The 23968-nt window shown below is 34.3% G+C and overlaps 1 protein-coding gene across 2 annotated transcripts in view; it reads right to left on the bottom strand.

The window, feature by feature from the left end:
• Positions 1–23968, bottom strand: part of CAPN7 (calpain 7) — a 40487-nt gene that overhangs the window by 10619 nt on the left and 5900 nt on the right. Inside the window, exons 3-16 of one of the 2 annotated variants that reach the window (XM_002915341.4) lie at positions 21714–21871; positions 20781–20848; positions 18622–18822; positions 16611–16697; positions 12948–13074; positions 12069–12154; positions 10760–10853; positions 9213–9359; positions 7925–8031; positions 6894–7014; positions 2127–2271; positions 1895–1994; positions 1465–1600; positions 873–948 (exon numbers count right to left, since the gene is read on the bottom strand). In XM_002915341.4, the coding sequence (XP_002915387.1) occupies positions 873–948; positions 1465–1600; positions 1895–1994; positions 2127–2271; positions 6894–7014; positions 7925–8031; positions 9213–9359; positions 10760–10853; positions 12069–12154; positions 12948–13074; positions 16611–16697; positions 18622–18822; positions 20781–20848; positions 21714–21871 (1653 nt within the window). The remainder of the gene's footprint in view (positions 1–872; positions 949–1464; positions 1601–1894; positions 1995–2126; positions 2272–6893; positions 7015–7924; positions 8032–9212; positions 9360–10759; positions 10854–12068; positions 12155–12947; positions 13075–16610; positions 16698–18621; positions 18823–20780; positions 20849–21713; positions 21872–23968) is intronic. The other variant, XM_034663659.1, reaches the window with a different exon arrangement.

Below are 23968 nucleotides of genomic sequence, written 5' to 3'. Positions count from 1 at the left end.
TATTTCTAAGAAACACTCTTTTTCTCATTTAGAGTCCTTGCACTTGTTCCCTCTGCCTGTAATGCTTTTCCCTCTATTTCCCTGCATGACTGGTTCCTTTTTGTCATTCAGAGTTCCTCCTTATCCCTTCTCAAAGAAGCCTTCCATGGCCACCAACCAAAGCAACCAGTCAGTCACAAACACATGACCTTACTTATTTCTTTACACACACATCACTAATGTGAAACCAAAGTAGTTTCAATATAGTATGTTAAATGCCTCAGGAGCCCTGCAGAGGGAAAGATTCACTTTGCCTGGCAGAAAGGTTATCACAGAGGAAATAACATTTATGGTGGATCTTAATTAACCATGTTCATTACACAGACTAGGGTAAGAGGAGTAAGTGGGTAGAAGACAGGGAGGAGATTACTGGGGAGAAGAAACTGTATGAAAAGAGGGGAAGCAAGGGCATGGTGTGTTCAGGAGTAGTCAGTACCTCACTGAGGGTACTATGAAAAGCTGCGGCCTGAGTTAAAAGGTAACAGGAAAGTTAAGGTCAGACTATCAAGTCTTATAAACCACACCAAAGAGCTTAGATTTTACCCAAGAGTCCACAGAAAACCATAGAATTTCTGATCAGAGAAAAAGGATTTAAGTTTTAGAAATAAAACACTGACAGCAGTATGCAAGGATATAGGAATCCCAAATTCCTAAGGTCTCTAAATTAAAAACAAATCAAAACACAAAAGTAGCATAAATACCAGCACGTCTGTTTGAATGGTTTTTATTAGCTGATCAGCATTATTTCTGCATATTATCTACATAAAGTTTGTCATTTTAATCAGGTAAATGTAATTTTAATGTTTGTTTGAATGTTTGTCTACTAAACATACCTGGGTAATAAACTTTTTTCCCATCAGTCTTGTATACAACCATTGTGATAAATTCTCGATTATTTGCAAAATCATCCTGAAAGTACAAAGAATCCAATGTAGTTATGAAAATGGGCTCAAAATGCTTTCAAGTAGGGAAAAAAATTCTAATTTTAAGAGCATTTCAGCCACCTAGTGCTATAAAAACCACTTTTCTGAATTAAACTCATTTCAGTGGATGACCACACTGTATAAAGTAATACATTAAAAAGACTCTGAGGCTATTAAGACTATGGTTATGCTTTCCAGAATCAGGCCTAATGATTTAACATCTACAAACCCCCTTTAGAGTACTTTAATGTTAATATTCTTAAGACCTAAAGCGTATATAATCAAGCTCAAAACCCTCACTGACAAGCATAAACTCACATTTTTCTTCAAGATTTTAAGTATATAAATTTCCTTAGAGGAAAATATTTATGTAATACAACACGATCTTCAAGCCACCTATATAAATGAAACATGCTGGTGACCAAATTACGTATCTTGTTCACAATGGTCTAATTATATTTTTTACAGTTTCTGTACAGGATATATAAGAAGGGATTGGTACCTTGTCTGTTATGTGTCTACTAAGCAAAACCCAAACTGCAGCGCCCCCTTGTGGACACTGCACCTCCAGTTTGTACTGGGGGTTGTTGGCCAGGCTATAGGCATCTTTCACAGGTCCTTGCTTAGCATCCCAAGTACTAAAAGACAAAGTCAACAAAGAAAGCAATAATTAAATTTCTCATTGAGCTAAATTAGAAGACTATTTTTAAGTTTTGTGTTTCTAATACAACTAAGTTATCGGGATTTTTGTTCTACTGCTTAAAAAATTTTGGGCATAACCAAAATAGCATATAAACAAAATAAATATTACACTGCAGTCATCTGTGGGCATGACAAAAAGAATGCTAGTCTTCATAAAGTAATCCTTATATTTTACATGAAAAAAGTGGAGACTACTACAAAGCATATTCTGAAATATACAAAAAAGTTACCTGTGAATACATGTTGATTCTTTAAAAAGACCTGGATTCCAACTCAAATAAATCACATCATAATACTGGCAGAGATCATCCCATGAAATCCAAAATATTCCTGAAAATTAGATGCCTGTTAATCTATAAAATATCTTAATGACAAATGACTTCAGTCAGTTAATGCATTTCAAATTATTAAAGCATGTTATTTAAAGATCAAATGGCATTAAAATTAAAAAGATGTATTTACCATTGTCTATTTTCTGCGCTGTTCGAGGATCAAAGTTTAAATATTTTTGTAACTCTGGGGTCCAGTTTTTTACATCATTTTCACTATATCTTCCTTTCCAACGTAAATGACTCCAAGGATTTTTCAGCTGGATAAATCGAAGCCCCTATTGAAAAAAAACAGGAGATACAGTTGCAAAACAGTTTTACCAAATTTTTATTAGCTATATCATGTATTTTCTAAGAGAGGATGCATTTTGGATACTGATCAATACTTTTCCTTCCAAATCAACTTACAATATTCTTTAATCAACATTTTCACTAGGTTACATATCTGATCCAAAACTGTAAATACCTACCTATTCCCAAGAGCTATGCTGTCCAAATGGTAGTCACTACCCACAGGTGGTAATTAAAAATTTTTAAAATAAAAAAAAATTAAAAATCAGTTCCTTAGTCACGCTAGCCACATTTCAAGTGTTCAAGGACCATGCATAGCTAGTAGCACAGATACGGAACATTTCCATCACAGTAGGAAGTTCTTTTGGACAGTGTTGCCTTACAGCAGCAAGGATTCCCCATCCTTTCAAAGTCTACTCTGTTCTGGACCCATTTAATTTTCCAGTACTCATACCCCATGTATCTTTGGCTCTAATTAAGTCTTTCCTCTCCTCATCCCCACAAATAACCCTTATTCACAGTTTTACCTCTAAAGGCATTTACCCATGCTGTCCCCCTTTCCTCGAAGGCCCTCTCTGATCCCTTGTAACCACCCTCCCCCTGCAGATCCTCCTTAGCTTTCTCCTCCACTGGCTGACTCTCAGTGAAGACTGACACAGCGAAGAAGAGAAAAAGAACATGGAGTCAGAATGAAATGGGACCAAAGGCCAGCTCTACTATTAGTTAGCTTTATGGACTTTGGGTGGGTCATTTACTCTCTAATCATTTGTTTACTCACACATACAATGAAGATTATAATACCTCCTAGAACACTGTTGTGAAGATTAAATGAAGTAACATATGCAAAATATTTAGCAATTAGTAATTGTCTTCTTTTAATTACTACCTCTTCTCTAAACTTTATAGAGCTAACACTCTGTATTGCTTTAGTTTAAAACAAATAATATCCTATCCTATTTCCTACTTGTGCAAATGTATGAGTCTTTTCTCCCCAATGAGACTATAAACTCCTTGAAATGGTAACACTACTGTCCCTTTTCAGAAGTCTCCACTGAGTTTATAAAACAGAGTGTTAAGGTTATGGTAAGTGCTCAAGAAATACTGGGTGTGTCTACAGAAACCACTACACGGACTCAGAAAACCGAAAGAGTTTGTAAATCCAAAAGAGTATTTGTCTTATTTCAAACAGTCAAATTAGAAAATTGTATTCATTTTCTAATGAGGTCAAACTGTTTGGGGGACATTTCTGAAAGACACATTCCTCGGCTATTTTAAATGTGGCAAATCATGGCCTGGGAAAGATGTGACTTCTGGACATACGACTCATAACTCTCAGGAATCTTCAAATTCCTTTTCTCAATTTCTTCCTACCCTTTGTCCACTCCTGCCATACAGATTTTAACTATTATTATTTTTTCATAAAACCTAATTCTACATAAGCAGGAAATCTGCCTTATTTCAGAACTCTAACCCTTCTTACAGAACGAATATAAAGGAGAGAATATTGCTGCTAAGCTCTTTTGGGGCAAGTCCCAGGCATCACTGGCATGTAAGAACACTAAGAAGGAGCTGTAGATTTTGTTTGGGTAGAGAGCCAACAATTCAAAGGCCCTGAATAGGGGAAGAAATGTTAGACTAAAAAAGGATCTGGTTTATGATGAAACATCCCACTTCCAAAGTTATTTCCAAGTGGCAGCAAACGAAAAGACTTGCATGGATTCAGAGATCCCTTGGTAAGACTTCCTGGACTTAGAGACAGTGGTTTGAAACTGGGATATAACTTCACAATAGACTATGGAACATAACCTCAAGGAGGAGACAACAAAATGAGCCAAAGGACTGCTGAAACTAAAAGTGAAGACCTTAGAATATTCAAGCTGGTTAGAGGCAAACAAAAAGGATAACATTTTCACACAAGTATTAATAAAATCTTATTAAGTGAAGAAATTCACAAATGTAAAAGATTGCCAGTAGCTTCAGTCTAAGATTAGGTCTATCTGCACAACAGAGGTTCTAGAGATAAACGCCTAAATGAGATAAATATTTTTGGAAATATTTTTAAATTCAAGTCAGAATTAAGGAACTATCTCAAAATACAGACAGTGCCTGGGTGGCTCCACTGGTTAAGCATCTGCTTTCGGCTCAGGTCATGATCCTGGAGTCCTGGGACTGAGCCCCATGGCCATCAAGCTCCCTATTCAGTGGAGAGCCTGCAAACCTGCTTCTCCCTCTCCCTCGGCCCCTCCCCCTCGCTCATGCTCTCTCTCTCAAAATAAATAAATAAAATCTTTAAGCAAAAAATGATGAACCCAGGGAACTCACCAAGCATATAACTAATCAGATACTGGTGAAAACCCCTATAAATTTTAACACATGAAGAAGCCTTTAGATAAAGATCAACCCTGACTACAGAGTTCGTGTAAGCAAAAGGAAACTGAGATGTCTGCTCAAGCTGGGCAATGCTGCTTTGGATCAGTGACTTGCACAGAATTAAGACAGGAACATAAAGCATACATATGAACAGAGACCAACACATCATAGTGAAGAAACCTGTCTCAGGGTCACAGTTTACTTCAACCATACATGCTCTAAAATGCCGTCATCTCTACAGAATAATTCCCACATGGAATTGAAACTATGTGAATAGTGCTTTCTGATTTTTAACTAAAATGGCTGTTATCTGAAATTCTTACTTTACTGACATTCAGCAAATTTTTAAATGTTTTGTTTTCAGGTCAAACCACAAGTGCCTATTTCTCTCATAAACATGTTATTTGTCTAGTTTCCTCTGAACTATCAAAACATAGCCTTATTATTCAAAATTAATGATACAATCTTCACAAAAAATTTCCTCAAATTCAAGCTTACTTTTATATTGACTTTTATTATCTAAATTTAATCATCTTGCCATTATCTCACTGTTGATCACCTACCAGGATGTGGTTTTTTTTTGAAGATTTTATTTATTTATTTGTCAGAGAGAGAGAGAGAGAGAGAGCGAACGCACAAGCACAAGCAGGAGGAGCGGCAAGCAGAGGAAGAAGCAGGTTCCCTGCTGAGCAAGGAGCCCAACACAGGACTCGATCCCAGGACCCAGGATCATGACCTGAGCTGAAGGCAGATGTTTAACCAACTGAGTCACCCAGGCGTCCTGGTTACCTACCAGGATGTTTTAACAATAAAATAACATACACATAGTACTAAATAACAGCAACTATTATGGCCAATGTTTGACTCATGTTTGTGAAAAATTACATTTCTAAAACAAACACAAACCTCTCAGCTTATTCAATTTCACATACGTTTTTATTTTTTTAAGTAATCAATTTTTATGCTAATTTTTAAAGGAACATTACTATTCTTTACAAAAATGGTTAGGGATACAATAGTGGCTGATTTAGAAACCCTTGAGACTATATAAATTGATGTTGCAGCAGGTCCCTACTGCCTTCATAATTTATATAATTTTACATGCCGTATAAGAAAATCAATCTAATTAATACATAGTGGAACACTGTCACTGCTGATTGATCACTACTTCCTTCTGTAAGTTCAAGCAGGGGAAACTGGAATACATGGCTAGTTAACTTTCCAGTGACTACAATGCTTAGGTACTCTGTATCATCAGAGAAAAAGAATCCTCCCATAACAATCTCTGTATTTTATTTATTTGACAGAGAGAGAGGCAGCGAGAGAGGGAACACAAGTAGGGGAGTGGGAGAGGGAGAAGCAGGCTTCCCACTGAGCAGGGAGCCCAACGCAGGGCTCGATCCCAGAACGCTGGGATCATGACCTGAGCCGAAGGCAGACGCTTAATGACTGAGCCACCCAGGCGCCCCAATCTCTGTTATTTTTTTTTTTTCACACTACATTTTGTTTATTCATCTGCGGATGGACACTTGGGTCAATCTCTGTTATTTTCTAATCCAGAGAACAGATCTATTTTTCAGTTAAAAAGAACTAATCAGTAACCCGAGAAGTTTTGAAGTCAACCATTCCAATGCCTGAGCAGAGAGAGTCTGAAATGAGAGAGTATGTGAGGGCTGCTAGGAAGAGAAACATTTGCAAATCCATTGGCATGTTTCTTATTCACAGATATTTTCTCATTTTTTTGTCCTTTCATAAATATTTACTGAATGTCTACCACGCTCTAGAGCCTAATGTTATGATTGCCCCCAATACCAGGAAATAACCCGGAACCTTGAGGGGTCTGTATTTACTTCAACCCTTTCCTTTTATGAAAAAGAGGCAAAAGGCACTTCTATTTTGTCATCAGTATCTGTGTGTCATTGTCATTACATTTCCCATCTTTTTATTTCATAATTAAGGTCATTGTATTTAATGTCATAGGTAGAATGATTTTTAAAACGTCATCTAAACCTTGACTTGTTGGTATTCAAAAGTCTATTATACTACTGATGAGCACTGGGTGTTGTATGTAAGTGATGAATCACTGAATTCTACTCCAGAAACCAAATATTGCACTGTATGTTAACTACCTGAAATTTAAATTAAAAAAAAAAAAAAAAAGGTCTATAATACTATTTGGGATCCTTGCAATGTCTTACTATCAGGTATAAGAAAGAAGAAAAAAACCATAAAGCAAAACCTTGAACTCTCTAATATCCAAAACAGCATACGCATGTGTGGGAACCAGACCCCACTTCTCTCCTTCAGCTTCAGTCATCATTCCAGTTGATGCAGTAATGAGGACATCCCCTTTGTGAAACCTGGAATAACCCCAACACACAAATAATCAAAAGAAAACAAGTTTATAGCATCAGACCACACTATCTTTCCTTTAGTCTAAAGGTTTACATGAAAATTTCCACAAATTTTCACATCTTTGCTAAAATGGGCTATTCCCAACACCCTGCAAAGAACAAGTACATTTCTATTTCACAACGATTCAGATAAATTATCACATTTCCCACCCTCCTCTAGTTTTAGACAATTATCAGGTAGAAACTTAACAATGAAAGAAAGCAAATGCTAAGTTTTCAAATGATTTACAAATAAAGTTGAAGATGTCAAATACATTTTGTCAAATCTTTGAAATTTTCTAGTTTCACTACTGAATGTGTACTACTGCACAATTTTCCCATCTCTACCTGCGGATTATTCATTTAAGGCTTAAAAGCTACCTTCCTCTTTATATTTTCAGACTTCTCTTTTTCCACCTTCCCTCGAATTGGTAAGTACTTAGGAAGTATATGATATATTCTAGATTCAAATGTTTTGGATTATTTATAATCTGGATTTATTGTAGCTAGTAAAACTGTCCTTCAACCAAAAAAACCAATAATAATAATAGCAGCATCTGTGAGGATAACTGAGGGCTGGCCTTAGGAAGTACATACAGCGAAGTCCATTTTAAAAATACAATTTCCTGGGGGTGCCTGGCTGACTCAGTCAGTGGAGCACATGACTCTTGATCTGGAGGTTGTGGAGTCTGAGCCCTATATTGGGCATAGAGAGTAAACAAACAGAGCAAAAAACAAAACAAAACAAAACAAAACCAGAATCTCCCTAAAAAACTAAAAACGCAGTTTCTGCAATATCTCTTCTAAATAAGGCATGAATTTTAAAAAATAGCCTCTCTTACTACCAAAAAGAGAGAGAGAGAGAGAAAATGTTTACCTTTGATAAAGCATTCTGAAAGAATTATCCTTACTGAAAGTTTGGCTATCTGAATGCATAGCAATCCTTTCTGGTATCCACCCAGTCAGTGCATGAAGATCAATATTCTGTAACATAAATACATTTTCAGGACTTGAGTCAATATTGTTTTCAAGCTCTTTAATAAATTCCAAAGGTAGCTATTAAGTTTCATTGATTTGATGTAATGACTGATAGAATAAATCAGAGGATAGTAAGCTGTTTTTGACCAGTAATACATTTCTTATTTAACTTGAATTCCTACCTGGATTTAAGCACAAGTTTATCTGTTCCTTTTAATCTCCATTGCTTTTCCTGAATGCAACAATTTTTTTACTGGTAAATATGAAAACTCAAAACATGTTACAGATAAAAGCTGTTTTAATAATGATGATGACAGTCACTCACCATTTAGTGAGTTCTTAGGACAGCCACTTATCTAATGTCTTACATGTATTCTCATTCTCTCTCTCTACGCTGCACTGGGTGAATTAAAAGGCACTGAATTAGAAGCTAAACTATAAAAATATTTGAAGAACAAAACAACTGGGCATATAGACCGAGAGGAAATTTTAATATCCTACTGCATTTAACTATGACCTATACATTTTTTGTCTAGCATTGTAAGAACCAGGAGTGAAGGCCTGGTACTAGGTGGGGAAACTAACCAGCTATGAATGATGGATGACTTGCATACATTACTTCATTTAATCTTTACAACTCTGAGAGGTGGGTATTATCCTCATATTACAGAGGCTAAGAATGGTTGCACACCTTTTCTAAGGCCACGGGTTGGTTAGTGTCATAAGTCAAAGTTACACTAATCTGATTAATTTCTGGCATAAGCCTCATCCAACTAAAGGACACTGGCACACACCTTGATTTTGTAGTTTAGTTTGCTAAGATTGGGAAAAACTAAAAAAACTCCTTGAACCTGAATTTACAAATCAAAAAACATACATAAGGATGACAATATGACATATCCCTTTGATCTGAAGAGACGTCTTTAGAAAGGTACACTGTATCTAATTAATTGGTCTTGTATCCCAACATGACAGCAGACATACATTTAAGGCTTCCCTGAATCCCTTTACAATGCACTATCCTTGTAAAAGAAAATACAGTTTTCCTTAATAAGGTGACTGATCAACATTTTTAGGGGTTGATACTCTTATTTTCCTTTAAACAAAAATTTCATCTATAATCTCTTAAATTTAAAATAGTCATATTAGGTAGCATAAGTCTGTGTCTAGATCATCCTGATACTTACTGAATTGGATCCTGGGAAATCGTATCCTCCCATGACCTTCATATACGCTTTTTCTATGAGAGAAACCCATAATTCACTCTTGTTGTTAGAATAAGAACAGAGCAATTCTCCCTTATGATCAACAGGTAACTGATCATCAATTATCACCTGGAGAAAGAGAACATTAATTTCCTTAGGTGGTACAAAATATCTCAAAATCCTTCCTATCAAGGAAAAAAATACCTTTCAAAGATGAAATAAAAGGCACAATAGCCTATTATTAAAGTAATGTCACTTCATATTTCTAGAATCTGATTATAAAGTATTATACAATGTCTTTATTCAATTTTATAGGTTAATCTCCCTGTCATGTGATAACCTTGACCCAACCATCAAAAAAAATTACTACAGATTCTAGGAATGTACATTATATTTAAAATAATTATAAAAGGGCCTCACTATTAACGTAAATAACACTATTACTACATGTAATTTTAACCTAAACCTGCAAAAAGACTCGTTATGTACAGCTGTAAAAGTAGAACACTATGGCCAAAAGATACATTTAAGTAGTAGAGGAAGTGATCACAAAGATACAGTTTCTAAGTCACATTATAAAGTGATTTGGGAAACAAGGATAGGAAGAATTCTGATCTAACACTAAAAGGAGATTCATGCAACTACGTTTTCAAAGACTCTTTAAACAAGGGGTTAAAGACTACAGTTCAGAAAAACCATTCTCAATGATTTTGCTTAATTTTTAAGTAACAGCGATTCTCAAACGGACTTCTTAGCAGCATAACATCATCTGGTAACTTGTTAGAAATGCAGATTATGGCCCCAGCCCACAAATTCTGAACCGGAAACTCGGTGGGGGGGGCAGCAATTTTTGTAAGCCCTCCACGTGATTTTATACATACCAAAATTTGAGTATTACTGAGCCACTGAGCAACTCAGACTGAAAGCATCAGGGGATTTGTTTAAATGCAGATTCTGATTCAGTAGGTTCAGGATAAGGCCTAAAATTTTGCAATTCTAACAAGGTCCCAAGTAAATGCTAATGTTGATTCATGGACCTCTGAGTAGACAAGAGCTAGAGAATCCCAACAATACCAGGCTATTACAACAAACTCATAGTTCTTAAAGAAAACAGTGTAATTTCAGACTATATATATTTCACAAAGGAAAACATAACTTTAAAGGCTTCTTAGGTTTGAGGTTATGACTATATATATAAACTCTTGTGACCTAACAGATTTAGTTTGTCCGATTTCCTTTTCCTTTTAATCAATTAAGAACTATCTGATTAAAGTTTAAGCATCAGTAATAATTAGTTCAATGATACTTTTTGAAACTTTCTATAAATTTCCCAAAAACATTTTTAAAAAGACTTTAATTTTTATTTTTAATTATTAACATGATGTTATTGGTAGCAATATGCAGAACACCAGACTCAAAATCTTTTTAAATGTTTACACAAATAACATTTCTTAATGATTCTACTCAATATTCAAAGGTGGGGGAAGGGAGAGAGAGAAGGGGTTGGGGTGGGGAAAGATATTATTCACCTTTCTTGGGACACCATTGAGGTGAAGTTTTACCATATACTTTCCACATGGATTGTATTCTGGCTCACCATCCTTATTCTGAGGGTAAATTATGCTTTTGTAAGGAAAATAAATATTGAAATACCAAATTAATATTCAATATAAACTACTATGCAGGATATATTTTACTTAGACATATGCTACTGTCTTGGCAATTTTATAAAAATAAACATGAGAAAATTTTTCTATGATAGGCCTAGGAGAAGGATTTCACCCTAATCAAAGTGCTTATTTAATATAAAGAAAATATCTTATGAGATCATAAAGAGTACATTTCACAATACTCTGAAAAATACTAAGTTTTTAATTATATACTCTAATAAATTTTCTATTAAGTGGATAAATTTTATGCCAGTTGAAATAATCTCTCACTGGCTCAAGAAAAGACCATTTCAATTAACAAGAACTAAGGCAACTAACTACAACTCTGAGAGAGATAAAGTTAACACATTTATGATAAAGTTACACAAAATTATCTAATAAGATATTTGTATCAGTATCCATTTTCTTTTACACTACATATTATTTACTTATATGATCTATTTATCCAAGATGGCAAATAGCTTGAAACTAAGGTCTGTGTTTAATTTATCTTTGTGATCTAAGGACTTAGACAAAAACCACTCAGGAAAAGATGCATGAAAAATTATAATGCTTAATTTTACAATGAATGATCTTTAGCAAATAAAACTTTAAAAAATGAGAGAAAAACTATTTCAGTAACATTTCAGTACATTCAGCAGTTCTAGCCAAAAGAAATATTTTCCAGTTGCCATATTACAAGTTACAAAGGTGAGATTTAATATATTTTAACCGAACTTATCCAAAATATTCAGTGTGTAATTACTATAAAAATTTGAAATATCTTCCAATTTTATATTTTTTTGTGCTTAGTTTTCAAAATCTGATGCACTTTACCTTACAACCCATTTTGATTCAGACTAGCCCTTTTCAAGTATACAATATCCACATGTGGCTAGTGGTTACCATATACTAGAATTATAAACATGACAGGATTTTCTTTGACCAATTTTATTTATTTCAAAACATACCTATTTGATATATATATTAACACATGTGCATATGTTCTTAGACTATTTTAGGAAATCTTTACACATTCACAAATCATCTGTTTAATACATATACAGGGCCACAATATTCTAAGTGATATGCCTTCTTCACTTTCTATGCAGATAAGACCTAAGCTGTTAATTTCTAGTCAAGAGACAATTATATGAAAAGGTCTAAAAGGACAAATACAAAATTTTACCTGGTAATCAACTTCTTATTAAATCGTCTTTCATAAGCTGCACTGATAGCCAGTGATGCCACAAAGGAACAATCTGATACTATGGTCTGTTAATAAGAATTTATTAATATATTAATTCATTCATGTAATTTCAACATTACCACAATACTTAACCACTACACTTAAGCAGCTGACATTTTATGCTGAGTTAACTGTTGCCTGAATACCAAAATAATAACAGAAATTCTATACTGCCAACTCACACATATTTTCTTCAAACAAATCCTAGAAAAACTGAGTAAAATATTTCAACAAAGTTAATTTAGAATAAATATGGATGATTTATTTCTTACATGGATAAAAGCATACTCACTGAGCCCATAAGTTTTTAATGATAATTTAAAGGCATTTTAAAAGATGTTTATTATAATATGACCAATTAAACTGAATATGCACATCAAAAGATTATTGAATCATAGTATTTCAGGACCATTATTTTTTTACTGACTAGAAGACACCTGTATTTCAATGCAAAACTTAACTGAATAAAGTCTGCAATAAAGCCCTATTGCTGTTCTATCACTGAAGTGTTTTAAATAAGCCTAATATCTTCCTTTTTTAAAAATACCTATTTTTCTCTTATCAAGGTGAGGCTGAGACCCTCAACTTTCTCATCTGCAAGAATATATTGATAAACAGGGTCTATATAAAAATCTGCAATTGCTCAAACCAGTTATTCATACTCACATTATCTCAGTATGTCTAAGTCAAACTGTGCAGAATAATTTTTCCAATTATACTCATGCACCTTAATATATAATAAAAACTAAAAACACCCAAATCTATATTCAAATTACTTCAAAATGTTAGCTTTCATATAAAATTATATAAAATGTTTACCTGCTTTATGCTAAAACTGGACACAGTATAAATCATTGTAGGATTGTTGGTGAGGTCTTCTGGTCGTACCCATTTGGAAAATGTAGCTTTTTGTTTAGGTGATAATGGTAGCTTGCCCCATCTATCACTGTGGTAATAATAAAAATTAAATACTACTACTACTACAATTAATCTTTAAAAATGACACAAAAACAAAATTAAATTTCCTAGAGATTTATTTATTTATTTGGAATGAGTATAGCTATTCTTGTATCATCCTAAAATAATGCTCTGGTCAAATCTGGCTCTTTACACTTAATGATGAATCCAGTCAATGTGCTCATCCTTCTCAATTAAAAAAATATAAATTTATAACTACAAACAGGAAAGCAACTTAAATTCACTTCTATTTACTTTAAGAATAAAATTTAAAAGTTTAAGTTAACATCATTATATTCAAGAAATTCAGTTTCAATAAAATGGAACCATTAACTATAATACAAGCTGACTGAATTCAAAAGGACCTAGGAAGCTACAGATCCTTATGACAGCTCTTGATAAACTCTTCTCTGCAAGGCTAACAATGAGAGCAGCTAATTATTAATAACCATGTACCAGACATCATGCTAGAGTATTTTATACGCACTATTCATTTAATCCATAAAACAATTCCATTAAAGCAAATATTTTTGGAAAAGGTTTAAAAGTGATCTAATAACTTGCCAAGGTTGCTGAAAGTGGCAGAACTGGCATTTGAATCCAGTCTCCAGTGCCAGATCCACCATTCTTATCCACTACTCTCCGACTGAGTGTTGGCAATATGCTGTGTGGCATTTCTCTAAGACTGATGTATAGCACAAAATAAAAAACATCTTTCCTCAAACCTCTTCTAGAAGAAGGGTAACAGTCTTTGGGTTTCATAAGATTTCTAGGATTATACAAAGTTTATGATATGCAAACTGAAGCAAATATAACATGTTTTTCTCAAAAAATACTGACACTAGGAGAAAGGTGGTTTTGTGGTCAGGTGTGATCCACAAACTCCTCCATTGTTTTCTTCATTAGAGGACATGTGTAAATGTTTAATGAACCAAGGTTTGTGTAAACTTCTTAGACTATTGTATATAACACTTCTCAAACTTTTTGATGATCATCTCAAGAACCACTAGTGTTCTGGTGACATTTTGGTACCTGCGTAGGAACAGTAGCTGATTGTACATACAAAGTGAGCTGAACGAATTCAGAAGAATTTAAGACAGCCATCACAAAATTTAAGGGGAAAATATAAAGTTAATTCAAATCTATAATTTAATTACTTTGTATTATTAACCTGCCATATGAGAATACAGAGTAAATCCAGGATTCCTTAATCTCTGTTCTCTCAAAAGTCACCATTATCAAATTCAGTGTTTTCTTATAACTTTAAAGATATTAAAAATATTTTATAAATATAATTTATATTCAAATATGCTTACTTTAGGATTTAAAAACACATGACCCGAATAAAAAAAAAAAGTTTAAAAATCAATCTTTCTAACCAAAGATTCATAAATTGTGGAACCTTTTTCATCAGTCTGTTACCTTTGAATTTTGAAATATTTACTGTTACTTTTTCTTCTGACTATTATTCTACTGTAAAATAATTTAAAAAACAAGAATGGGAAAATCTTGCTAGAATAATATAGTATTTATTCTTGATTTTTCTCCAAATTTAATTACTTCAGCAAGTATTTACTGAGTACCTACTAGATGCCACACATTGCACTAGGCACTGGAGTGTAATTAAGACAGACATGTTCTCTGTCCTTAGGAAACTTAAAATCCAGTGTGGAGGACTGGTACTAAGTAATCTTATAGAAAATATGTAAAATTCCAACTGTGACAAGTGCTATGCCTAAATTAAGGGAGTTTGCATGGTATCCTATTTTACTGTTTCAGTTATATTTTCCCATGTTATTTAATTTCTCTAAAGCATTTTCCCATGTTATTTAATTTCTCGAAAACTTGATTGTTCAATGTTTGTATGGTATTATTCTTATAGATGTTCTTCTATTGTATGAGCACTAAAAACATGATCTATCTTATTACACAGATTGACACTACAAGTTTATATCCCTACTTGGATATAACCATTTAAGAACGTACTAGAAAAACTGATTCACACTTTTGCAATTACAATATTGATGAATATCTTTTACATAAATCTTTGACTACATCTATGAACACTTTTTCAAATTGGTTTCCTGAAGTGAAATTAATGGTCAAAGGGATAAACTTTTGTTTGCTTATTTTACACATTTTGAAGTATCTGAAATGTACAACCAAACTTTGTAATATAATTTAGAATAAGATAATTATTTTTCTAAGTTAACCCTTATTATATGACAATATAATAAGCACTATTAAGTGCTTTATATTTTATTAACTAATTTAATGATCACAGTAACACTATGAGGTAGATTCTATTCTTATTTTAAAATCTGAGACAGATTTAACAACTTGTCCAGCATCATACAGCATACAAAACTGGACAGTTTGGCTCTAGAATCTATGCCCTTAACATCAATCAATGCTACAGAGCTTCTCAGATATAAAAATTTCTTAGACTCCAATCAGTGACTAGCATCACAGTGACTAGCCTGGGTGAAAAAAAATTAGGTTGATAACTCACTGGCTAGATGTCCAACTTTTGCCCACCTAAGACAACAAAACATTAGAGAATGAGAAAGCAGCTCTTTTGTTCTTTTTAGAACCTTTTACATATTTGGTATGTAATAAACATTCAACTCTGATTTTTTTCTAATAAACAGAACACGCTCATTGCAAAAATTTTGAAAAATTTTAAAACATTAAATCATCCAGTTTTGCTATCTAAAGATAGCCACTGTAAATATCCGACGTGTACCTTTACATCATTTTTTCTATCTATAAATACATGAAATGAAAGAAAAATATAAATACAACATCCAAATTTTCTATTTTTAAATTTACTATATTGTAAGCATTTTCCCTATATCTTTCAAAGATGTATATTTTATTGGTAGCATAAACATTTACTATAATAACATAGATGTGCCATTATTTATTCATTCTTATATTGTTGGATATTTTGTTTGTTTCAGTAATTTTTTTGCTGTAACAGATGCTTTGATGAATGCTTTTATTATACACATCTTTAGTCAAACTTTTATTGCCTTAGAATTAGTAGAAGCTGGGAGTCATGAACCAAGTGACATTTTTAAGGCTCTTAACACAAGCTGCCACCATCCGAGAAGGTTGTGCTAACCAACATTCTCATAATTAACCCTTTCTTGGGTGTTTTTTTTTTTAGTAAACAACGACACTGTCATCATTCTATTCCACTTTTCCATTCATTTCTTTCTTTACTGACTTTGCTGTTGAGTCACACACCAATTCGACAAATATTTACTTTGTGCCAGGTACCGTGCTAGTGTAATGGCAGGCAAAAGGAGAGCCATATGTGCCCATTACCAGGCAAACGACCACACAGATACTCTTGCTATGTTGCCTTACGTTTTTCCCACAGCTGTACCTCTCTTCCAGACTTTTTTATTACAAATTGTAATTTCAAGGCTATGAGTTAAATTGGACTTCAGAGTATGGAAAAACTACTCAAAAATTAAAATCATCTTGGAAGTAAAAAGTACAATAATGCTTACTTACCAGAAAGGCATTGGATAGGCAAAACGTTCCCTCAGATCAATACTCATGAAAGGAACATATTCTATACCATTTATTTTTGATGTTGTCCTATAAAACACAAGGAAAAAAAATCTAAAGTAAATGTTCGAATTTACCTTAACTACCAATCTTATTTAAAATTTATATGAAAAGTATGGCACTGTAATAAAATGAAAATGACAATCTCATTTGTTGATACCTTTATTTGAATAAAATTTTCACAAAATAGTTGAATACCAAAAAATGAATGATTCAATTCAATTCTGTAAGACTTATTAAGACTTACATCCTTCACAACTAAACTATGGTCTCAAGAAAAGCTTGTACTAAAGGTACTGAAAGTATCCCTGACACCAAGACACAAAATGAATCCTAAACTAAGCCCAAAAGGAGAAAGCAGTTGGTTATTTTGGAATTTAAAAAACATGACATTTACGATTCTGGAATAGATGTCCTTCCTATATCCTGGTTACGAGAATGAGGAATGGATAGTGCAAGAAGGAAGCTCTGGCCACGTGACAAATTAAAAGAAATGCGGTTTGTAGTAGCTTTGCACATTTTGTGTGTATGTTCATTTGTATAAATCAACTATTTCCTTCTTCTGTTTCTTTCCCCCATTTTATTTAAAAGTAGTTGCAGGGTAGCTTCACAACTTAGCCTTTAGGTAACAATGTTCAGTGAGACTGTGACTGACTTTGAGGACTAATTAGTACAGTAAGCAATGGGTACAATGACTGTGTATCCTCATTTTGAGAGGATGAAAACTTTTCACCAGTATGAAGGATAACTGAATTCTGTTAGGTAGAAATATTAGTGCTTTGTTGTAGCATGAAATTCAAATGTGTGCAGAAAGGAGCACATGGATGCTAAGTAGCCTCAGTGTTGCACTGTTACTGTCTCTCAGCTCCAAAACCACCCTTCGTCTTTCTGTGTGTTGTAGCTGTTCAAACGCCATTTTTCTTCTTTTTTTTTTTTTTTAAGATTTTATTTATTTGGCAGAGAGAGACAGTGAGAGAGGGAACACAAGCAAGGGGAGTGTGAGAGGGAGAAGCAGGCCCCCAGTGGAGCAGGGAGCCCAATGCAGGGCTCAATCCCAGGACCCTGGGATCATGACCTGAGCCGGAGGCAGATGCTTAACAGCTGAGCCACCCAGGTGCCCCCATATGCAATTTTTCCAAGCAAAATGAGACACATTAGAAGAATTAAAATCGCCAGTAGGAAAAAAAAAAGATAACTGCCTTCAGGTGGCTGCTACAAACGAAGGCACCTTTTCAGCGCAATTTTAGGAAATTAAAAGTGAGCAACTACATGACTTGCACAGCTCTAAGCAGCTTGGATCTCCAACTGAAGAGAAGTCACACTGGCGCAGAGATATATCCCATCTACACTGGCTCAGACTGCAATCACGAGGATTTCCTCATCTTTGGTTGTTTTGCATTTTTAACATCCCCTGAGGCTGCATCCAGACCGAGCTGGCAAATGTTTTCCGTAAAGGACCAGATTGTACATCATTCTGGCTTTGCAATGAGGTCTCTGTCACATATTCTTCTGTTTTTTGTTTTCTTTTTTATAACCCTTTAAAGAAATGTAAAAACTATTCATAACTTCAGGCTTCCCTTTGCTGAGCCAGGCCTACACTATTTCAAGGTAACAGTTTTTCTCCCTAGGAGGGCTCCGGTTACCACCTGCAGAGATTATGAGTGGTCTGCCATAGCTCTAATTCTGCTGTTTGACCTTTAGTGCTCGATTTTAAAGTATGCTAGGATTTTCAGAAAAACATATGTCTAGTAGAAATGCTAATACTAAAATATGTAACAAATTTTAACTACTTCAAGTTGAGGCTATATGACAATATAATTTATAATTTCATAATGAGAGCACGACACACTATAACAAAGATGTGATTACAACTCACCAAACCTAATGAAAAGAAAATTACCTGTGTCGATTACGTTAACAAACTTATTCATTACAATGAATCAAACTGACTTACCTAAGAACTTCTATTTCTTCTGCTGTATATCTCTGTCCTTGTGCATCACATGACTGTGGACTTATAAAGGGTTGAGGTCTTTCAAGGAAAGGACTAGTCCCTAGTGGAAAATGTGCTCTCATTGGAGGTGGCTTTGGTTTGATATTTGTTGACTTGATTTTGCATAATGGTTTTGTTAAAGGCTCACTCAATGCTTCTGCTCTGTAACAGAAAGAGGTACAGAAAAACTGTTCTAGTTTTTCTTCTCACATTTAAGCTTTCCAGAAAATAAAATGTACTTCAAGAACCAGTCAAGCACTCCTAATGTAAAATGAGTATATAAGATTCATACATACCAGTCAGCAGTACACTTCTGAAGCTATTTCAAAAAATAAGTATTTCACAACTGATATACATTAATTGATAGTACTGCTAACATTAATTGAGCACTTACTGCATGTCAGATACTATGAAAGGTAAGGGGGATATGAGAGAGTATAAAATGCAATCTCTGCTTTTAAAGTGTTCACAGTTTTGTGGGGGAAAGAAAGACAACTGTATCCAAAGTGACAGATACTAAGTATTACATGTGAGTGAACACACAGCAGAAGATATTAACTGAATGACCAAGGAAAGAGAGTAAGACAGGGGAGATTATTCTGAATTGATGTTTGAGCTGCAGAGAAGTCCACCTGGGAAGTGAGGGAGCGTTCTAAGTAGAAAATAGCATGGTGCAGAAGTATGAAACAGCATAGCGAGTTAAGATAACTTCAAAAAGAAAAAAAAAAAAAAAGATGAAGGCCCTGTGAAAAGTACAAACGAGGCAGAAGGAAAGGGGGAAAGGAAAGGGACTAGGAGCAAGAGTTGATCACGGAATGTCTCACATGATTTGATTTTGGCTTTGTTTTGACAAAGGTTCAGCAAGCTAAAAAACAGAAGTTCTTAATTTGAGGTCCACATATGAGCTCCAGGAATCTTGTGAACACTCTGAAATTACATAAAATGGACATGAAAAAAATTTTATGTACATTTTTCCTAGAAAGAGGATCCATAATTTTGAATAGACCCTCAAAGGAGCCAATGACTGACCCACCCCTCTGAGCTTAGGGTGCACTCAGAGGATACTGGATGGGTTATCCACATAGGTAATAAACATCACCTCCGATTCTGACTAGTGAAAAAAGTGAAAATGGAGAAGATAACTATGTGTCAAGTGCCCATATCCTCATGAATCTGGAAAGATAAATTAAATGTTAGATGATGACAATGAAAAGGAAGGATGACTTTTTTACTTCAATCAAAAAAAAGAAGGGCTGGGGGTGGTATAGCTACCTAGTGAGACCCTCAAAAGGAGGTAATTTTATTAATTCATGCTATAACTACAAATGCATTTTCCATCCTTTTCCTTCATCTATTACACTCTTTAAGAGGAATAATTCTCTTGTGCAAATCTGTTCATTCTCAATAGCCTACTGAGCACATACGGTATGTCTGGCACTCTGCTAGGTGGTTACAGCATTGAACAAAACAGACAAAATTCTCTGCATTCAGAGTTTACATGGAGGGTTGGGGGGTTCAAAGGGACATAGGCAATAATAACAAACATGATAAAATGGTAACTTTCATATACCTTAGGAAATGGTTAAGAGCTTTGGGAAAGAATATTAGAATAGAGTAAGCAGAAGGAAAGTACTGGAGGAGATTCCATTTTAAATAAAATGGTCAGGGCAGGCTTTACTGAAAAGTTGACATTTGAGCAAAGAGTTGAAGGAGCTACACACACTGTATAATTTGGGGTATGTAAATGGTTGTAGGCCAGCTCATTCTCAATTTCTCTACCTTTAATAGTAGCTCTGGAAGGCGCTCTGGAAGTTTCCCCCAGAAATCTGATATTAAACAACAGAAGGAAGTCTTCCACTTCAAACATCATAATCATTGTTTTACACATAGCCAAAACTAAATAAAACAGGTCTTGGCTGATCTGTTATTTCTTGAGTTTAAAGTAGGGAACTAGAGAGGAGTAAATTCACCTGGAGGAAGAATGGTGACTTGCTCTAGATCTCAGCTTAAAGATAGAGGCTTGTTACTATGAACTCTGACATATTTAGAGAAATCTGTCAAATTTAAGTAACATAGTACACTGCTATCCATGGATAAGAACTTGAGTGACCAAAACTCACCTATCTAGTGCCTGTCGAGCCAACTGTTTCAGTTTATTTTGCAGAGTTTTATCAGCAGTTTCATAAGACTTAAGAAAAAGAGAGACAGACATTCTGAAGCATAATTTTTTTCTTCGCTTGATCCATATTTCTAAGCAAAAAACTTATAATGCAATATATTTCTTCAAATAATGAAAGAATAAACAAAGATGACAATTTGTTCTCATCCTTAAATATTTAAAATAGTACTGAAAACTAGTCACTGAGGTAAACCTGAAGAGCACTTCGTGTGGTAAATGAACCACGACTGTAAGAATATGCTGCCATGGAAAGCTGAGCAGCACAAAACTGAGGAGACCAGCACTTACCTCCAGAAACGAGGCACGATGGCTTCTCTGAACAAAAAGGCAATCCTCTGGCAATTCTGAGAACACCACTCTCAATCATTTCACCTCACGGTCCTGTCAAATGCACTGCTCTTATGCACTAGCTGCCCCTTAAACCTAGCTCTTCCAACCAGGGTCCTCAGGAAGAGTAAAAGCCACTCAGCATATAGATTTCACACTACAAATTAATAAAGCTCTCCCAAACTACTACCTTGTTTTTAAATGTGAAAATTTTTTTTAAAAAAGGGGGAGGTTTATTCTAAATTCATAGATTTGTGATGAATTCTTCCTGTAGGAAGTTAATTTTAGGTATATGGGTTGAAACAGGTTAAAAAAATACTATCTATAATTTAAAAAAACTACTGCCTAATGCCTCAATTTCTGTCAATTTTTTAACAAGAGGTTAAAATCCATCATTAATTTTCTATTCATCTTTGAATAAAGTAACTTAATTATATTTATAATGATACAGTAATTATTTTTCTTTAAGGAACTGTTAAGTAAAATTCACTAGTAAGACAGATTTCTTAGCATAATTCCACCAAATATAACTAGTAGCTATACATACGGTTTTCAGACAGAGATCTACGGCTTCAGTATACAATTCTATAGCATCTTCAACATTCCCTTTTTCATCTTCATCAAAAGCTTGAGTAACAAGGAAATGAGCACGTTCTAAGTCCAACTGATGTTTTGATTTCAAAGGATCAGCACTCTTTGACTGAACTAGGATAGGAAGAAAGCCATATAGATGAAATATTACCTATATGTGTATTTATATATCCAGGAAACAATACACCATTTTAATACATTTAAGACACTCTTTATAAAAACTTTACAATTTTTCACTTTAAAAATTTAGCAAGGTCAAAAAATAATCTGTAAAAAATGACTCTTTCAATCTGAACTTTAAGGCCTAAAAAAAAGTCCCCACTTATTATTAAAAAAAAATTTCCCCCTGAATTTCTCTTTCCTTACCAGCATTTTCTTCCTTTAAAAAATATAACACCAGTCCTCCTCCTTACATACCTCTGGCCCCACTCCCAAAAACAAAACAAAAAAACTTAAAAAATGCAAGCCTAAAGAAACTTCATTATGTTTTAAGGTGATTAAAAAAATTTTTTTCAGTACAGACAATTGTGTGATACAATACCTGATGATAAAGTTCCTGCTGTTTCCTAGTCATCTAAGTCCAGATTAAATAATCATATATTTTTACTGTTCTTTGAAATAAGTATTTGTTTTTAATATAAAAGTATGTATCAACAAGAGACCTGTATCAAAAATATACAAAGATCTCGTACAACTAAATAAAAAAGACAACTCCAGTTTTGAAAATGAGTGTGGTGAGTAATCATGTTAATTTGTGTCAACTTTACTGGGTACCCAGATACTTGGCTAGACATGATTTCTAAGTATGTCTAAGAGAGTGATTCTGAATGAAATTAACCTTTGAATTGGTAGTAAAAGCAGACTGTCCTCCCTGATGTGGGTGGGCATCACCTAATCCACTGAGGGACTGAATAAAACAAAAAGGTAGAGGAAGGGAGAATTTGCCCTCTCTGCCAGACTGCCTTTTTTTTTGGGGGGGGGGGTGTCTTTTCCTGCCTTTGGGACTGGGTCTTACACCATCAACTCCCCTGCTTCTCAGGCCTTTGGACTTGGACTAAATAAACTATACCCCTGGCTTTCTTGGGTCTTGCAGACTGCAAAGTGTGGGACTTCTTAGCCTCCATAATGAGGTTCCATTATGAGCCAATTCCTTATATAAAATCTCTTTATATATATCCTACTGGTTCTTTTTCTCTGGAGAACCCTGACTTACATAACGGGCAAAGGGTCTATATAACCATTTTTCCAAAGAAGATATTCAAATGGCCAACTGGCCCATGAGAAGATGCTCAACAACATTAGCCAGCAGGGAAATGCATATCAAAATCCAAGATGCCACCTTTACACCCACCTGGTGCCTAAAATTACAACAGACAGAAAATAACAAATGTTGATAAGGATGTGAAGGAAATGAAACCCTCATATATTGCTGATGGAAACGTAAAATGGTATTGCCACTTTGGAAAACAGTTCAGTGGTTCCTTAAAAAATCAGACATAAAGCTACCATATGACCCAGCAATTTCACTCCTGGGCATGCATCAAAGAGAACTAAAAACACATATCCACACAAAAACACATATACAAACATTCAAAACAGTATTATTCATAACAGCCAAAAGGTGGAAACAAGACAATGTCCATCAACGGATGAATGGATAAACAACATACGGTATATTGCTACAATGGCATTATTATTCAGCCATAAAAAGGAATGAAGTATTGATACATACTACAACATGGATAAATCTTGAAAATATTATGCTAAATGAAAAAAGCCAAACACCAAAGGCCACGTATTAGATGTTCTATTTACGTGAAATGTCCAGAATAGACAACTCCAGGGAGATAGAAAATAGGTTAGTGGTTGTTAGAGGATAGGGAGTGGGAGGAATGGGGAATGAATGCTAAGAGATTTCTTTTGGGGCAACAAAAATGTTCTAAAATTAGATAGTGGTGATGGCAGCACAACTCTGAAAATATACTAAAAACGACTGAATTATATACCTCCAAAAGGTGAATTTTATGGTACATGAATTATATCTCAATAAAGCTGTTATTAAAAAAAAAAAGCTTTATATTTTGTCTCTTCAAGGTATGGTGGTGATCTTTCAGAATTTTAACTCTCAGTTAACACCTCTGAAGTATGTGCTAATCCATATACAAAACAAAGACATGAAAGCTCAAAAACATTACAATATCTAGCCTAGGG

This window comes from Ailuropoda melanoleuca, chromosome 6 (assembly GCF_002007445.2).
Source record: "Ailuropoda melanoleuca isolate Jingjing chromosome 6, ASM200744v2, whole genome shotgun sequence".
In the NCBI taxonomy this organism is placed as follows: domain Eukaryota; kingdom Metazoa; phylum Chordata; class Mammalia; order Carnivora; family Ursidae; genus Ailuropoda; species Ailuropoda melanoleuca.
Note: the sequence above shows the minus strand (reverse complement) of the source record. Positions and strands in the feature narration are given on the sequence as shown.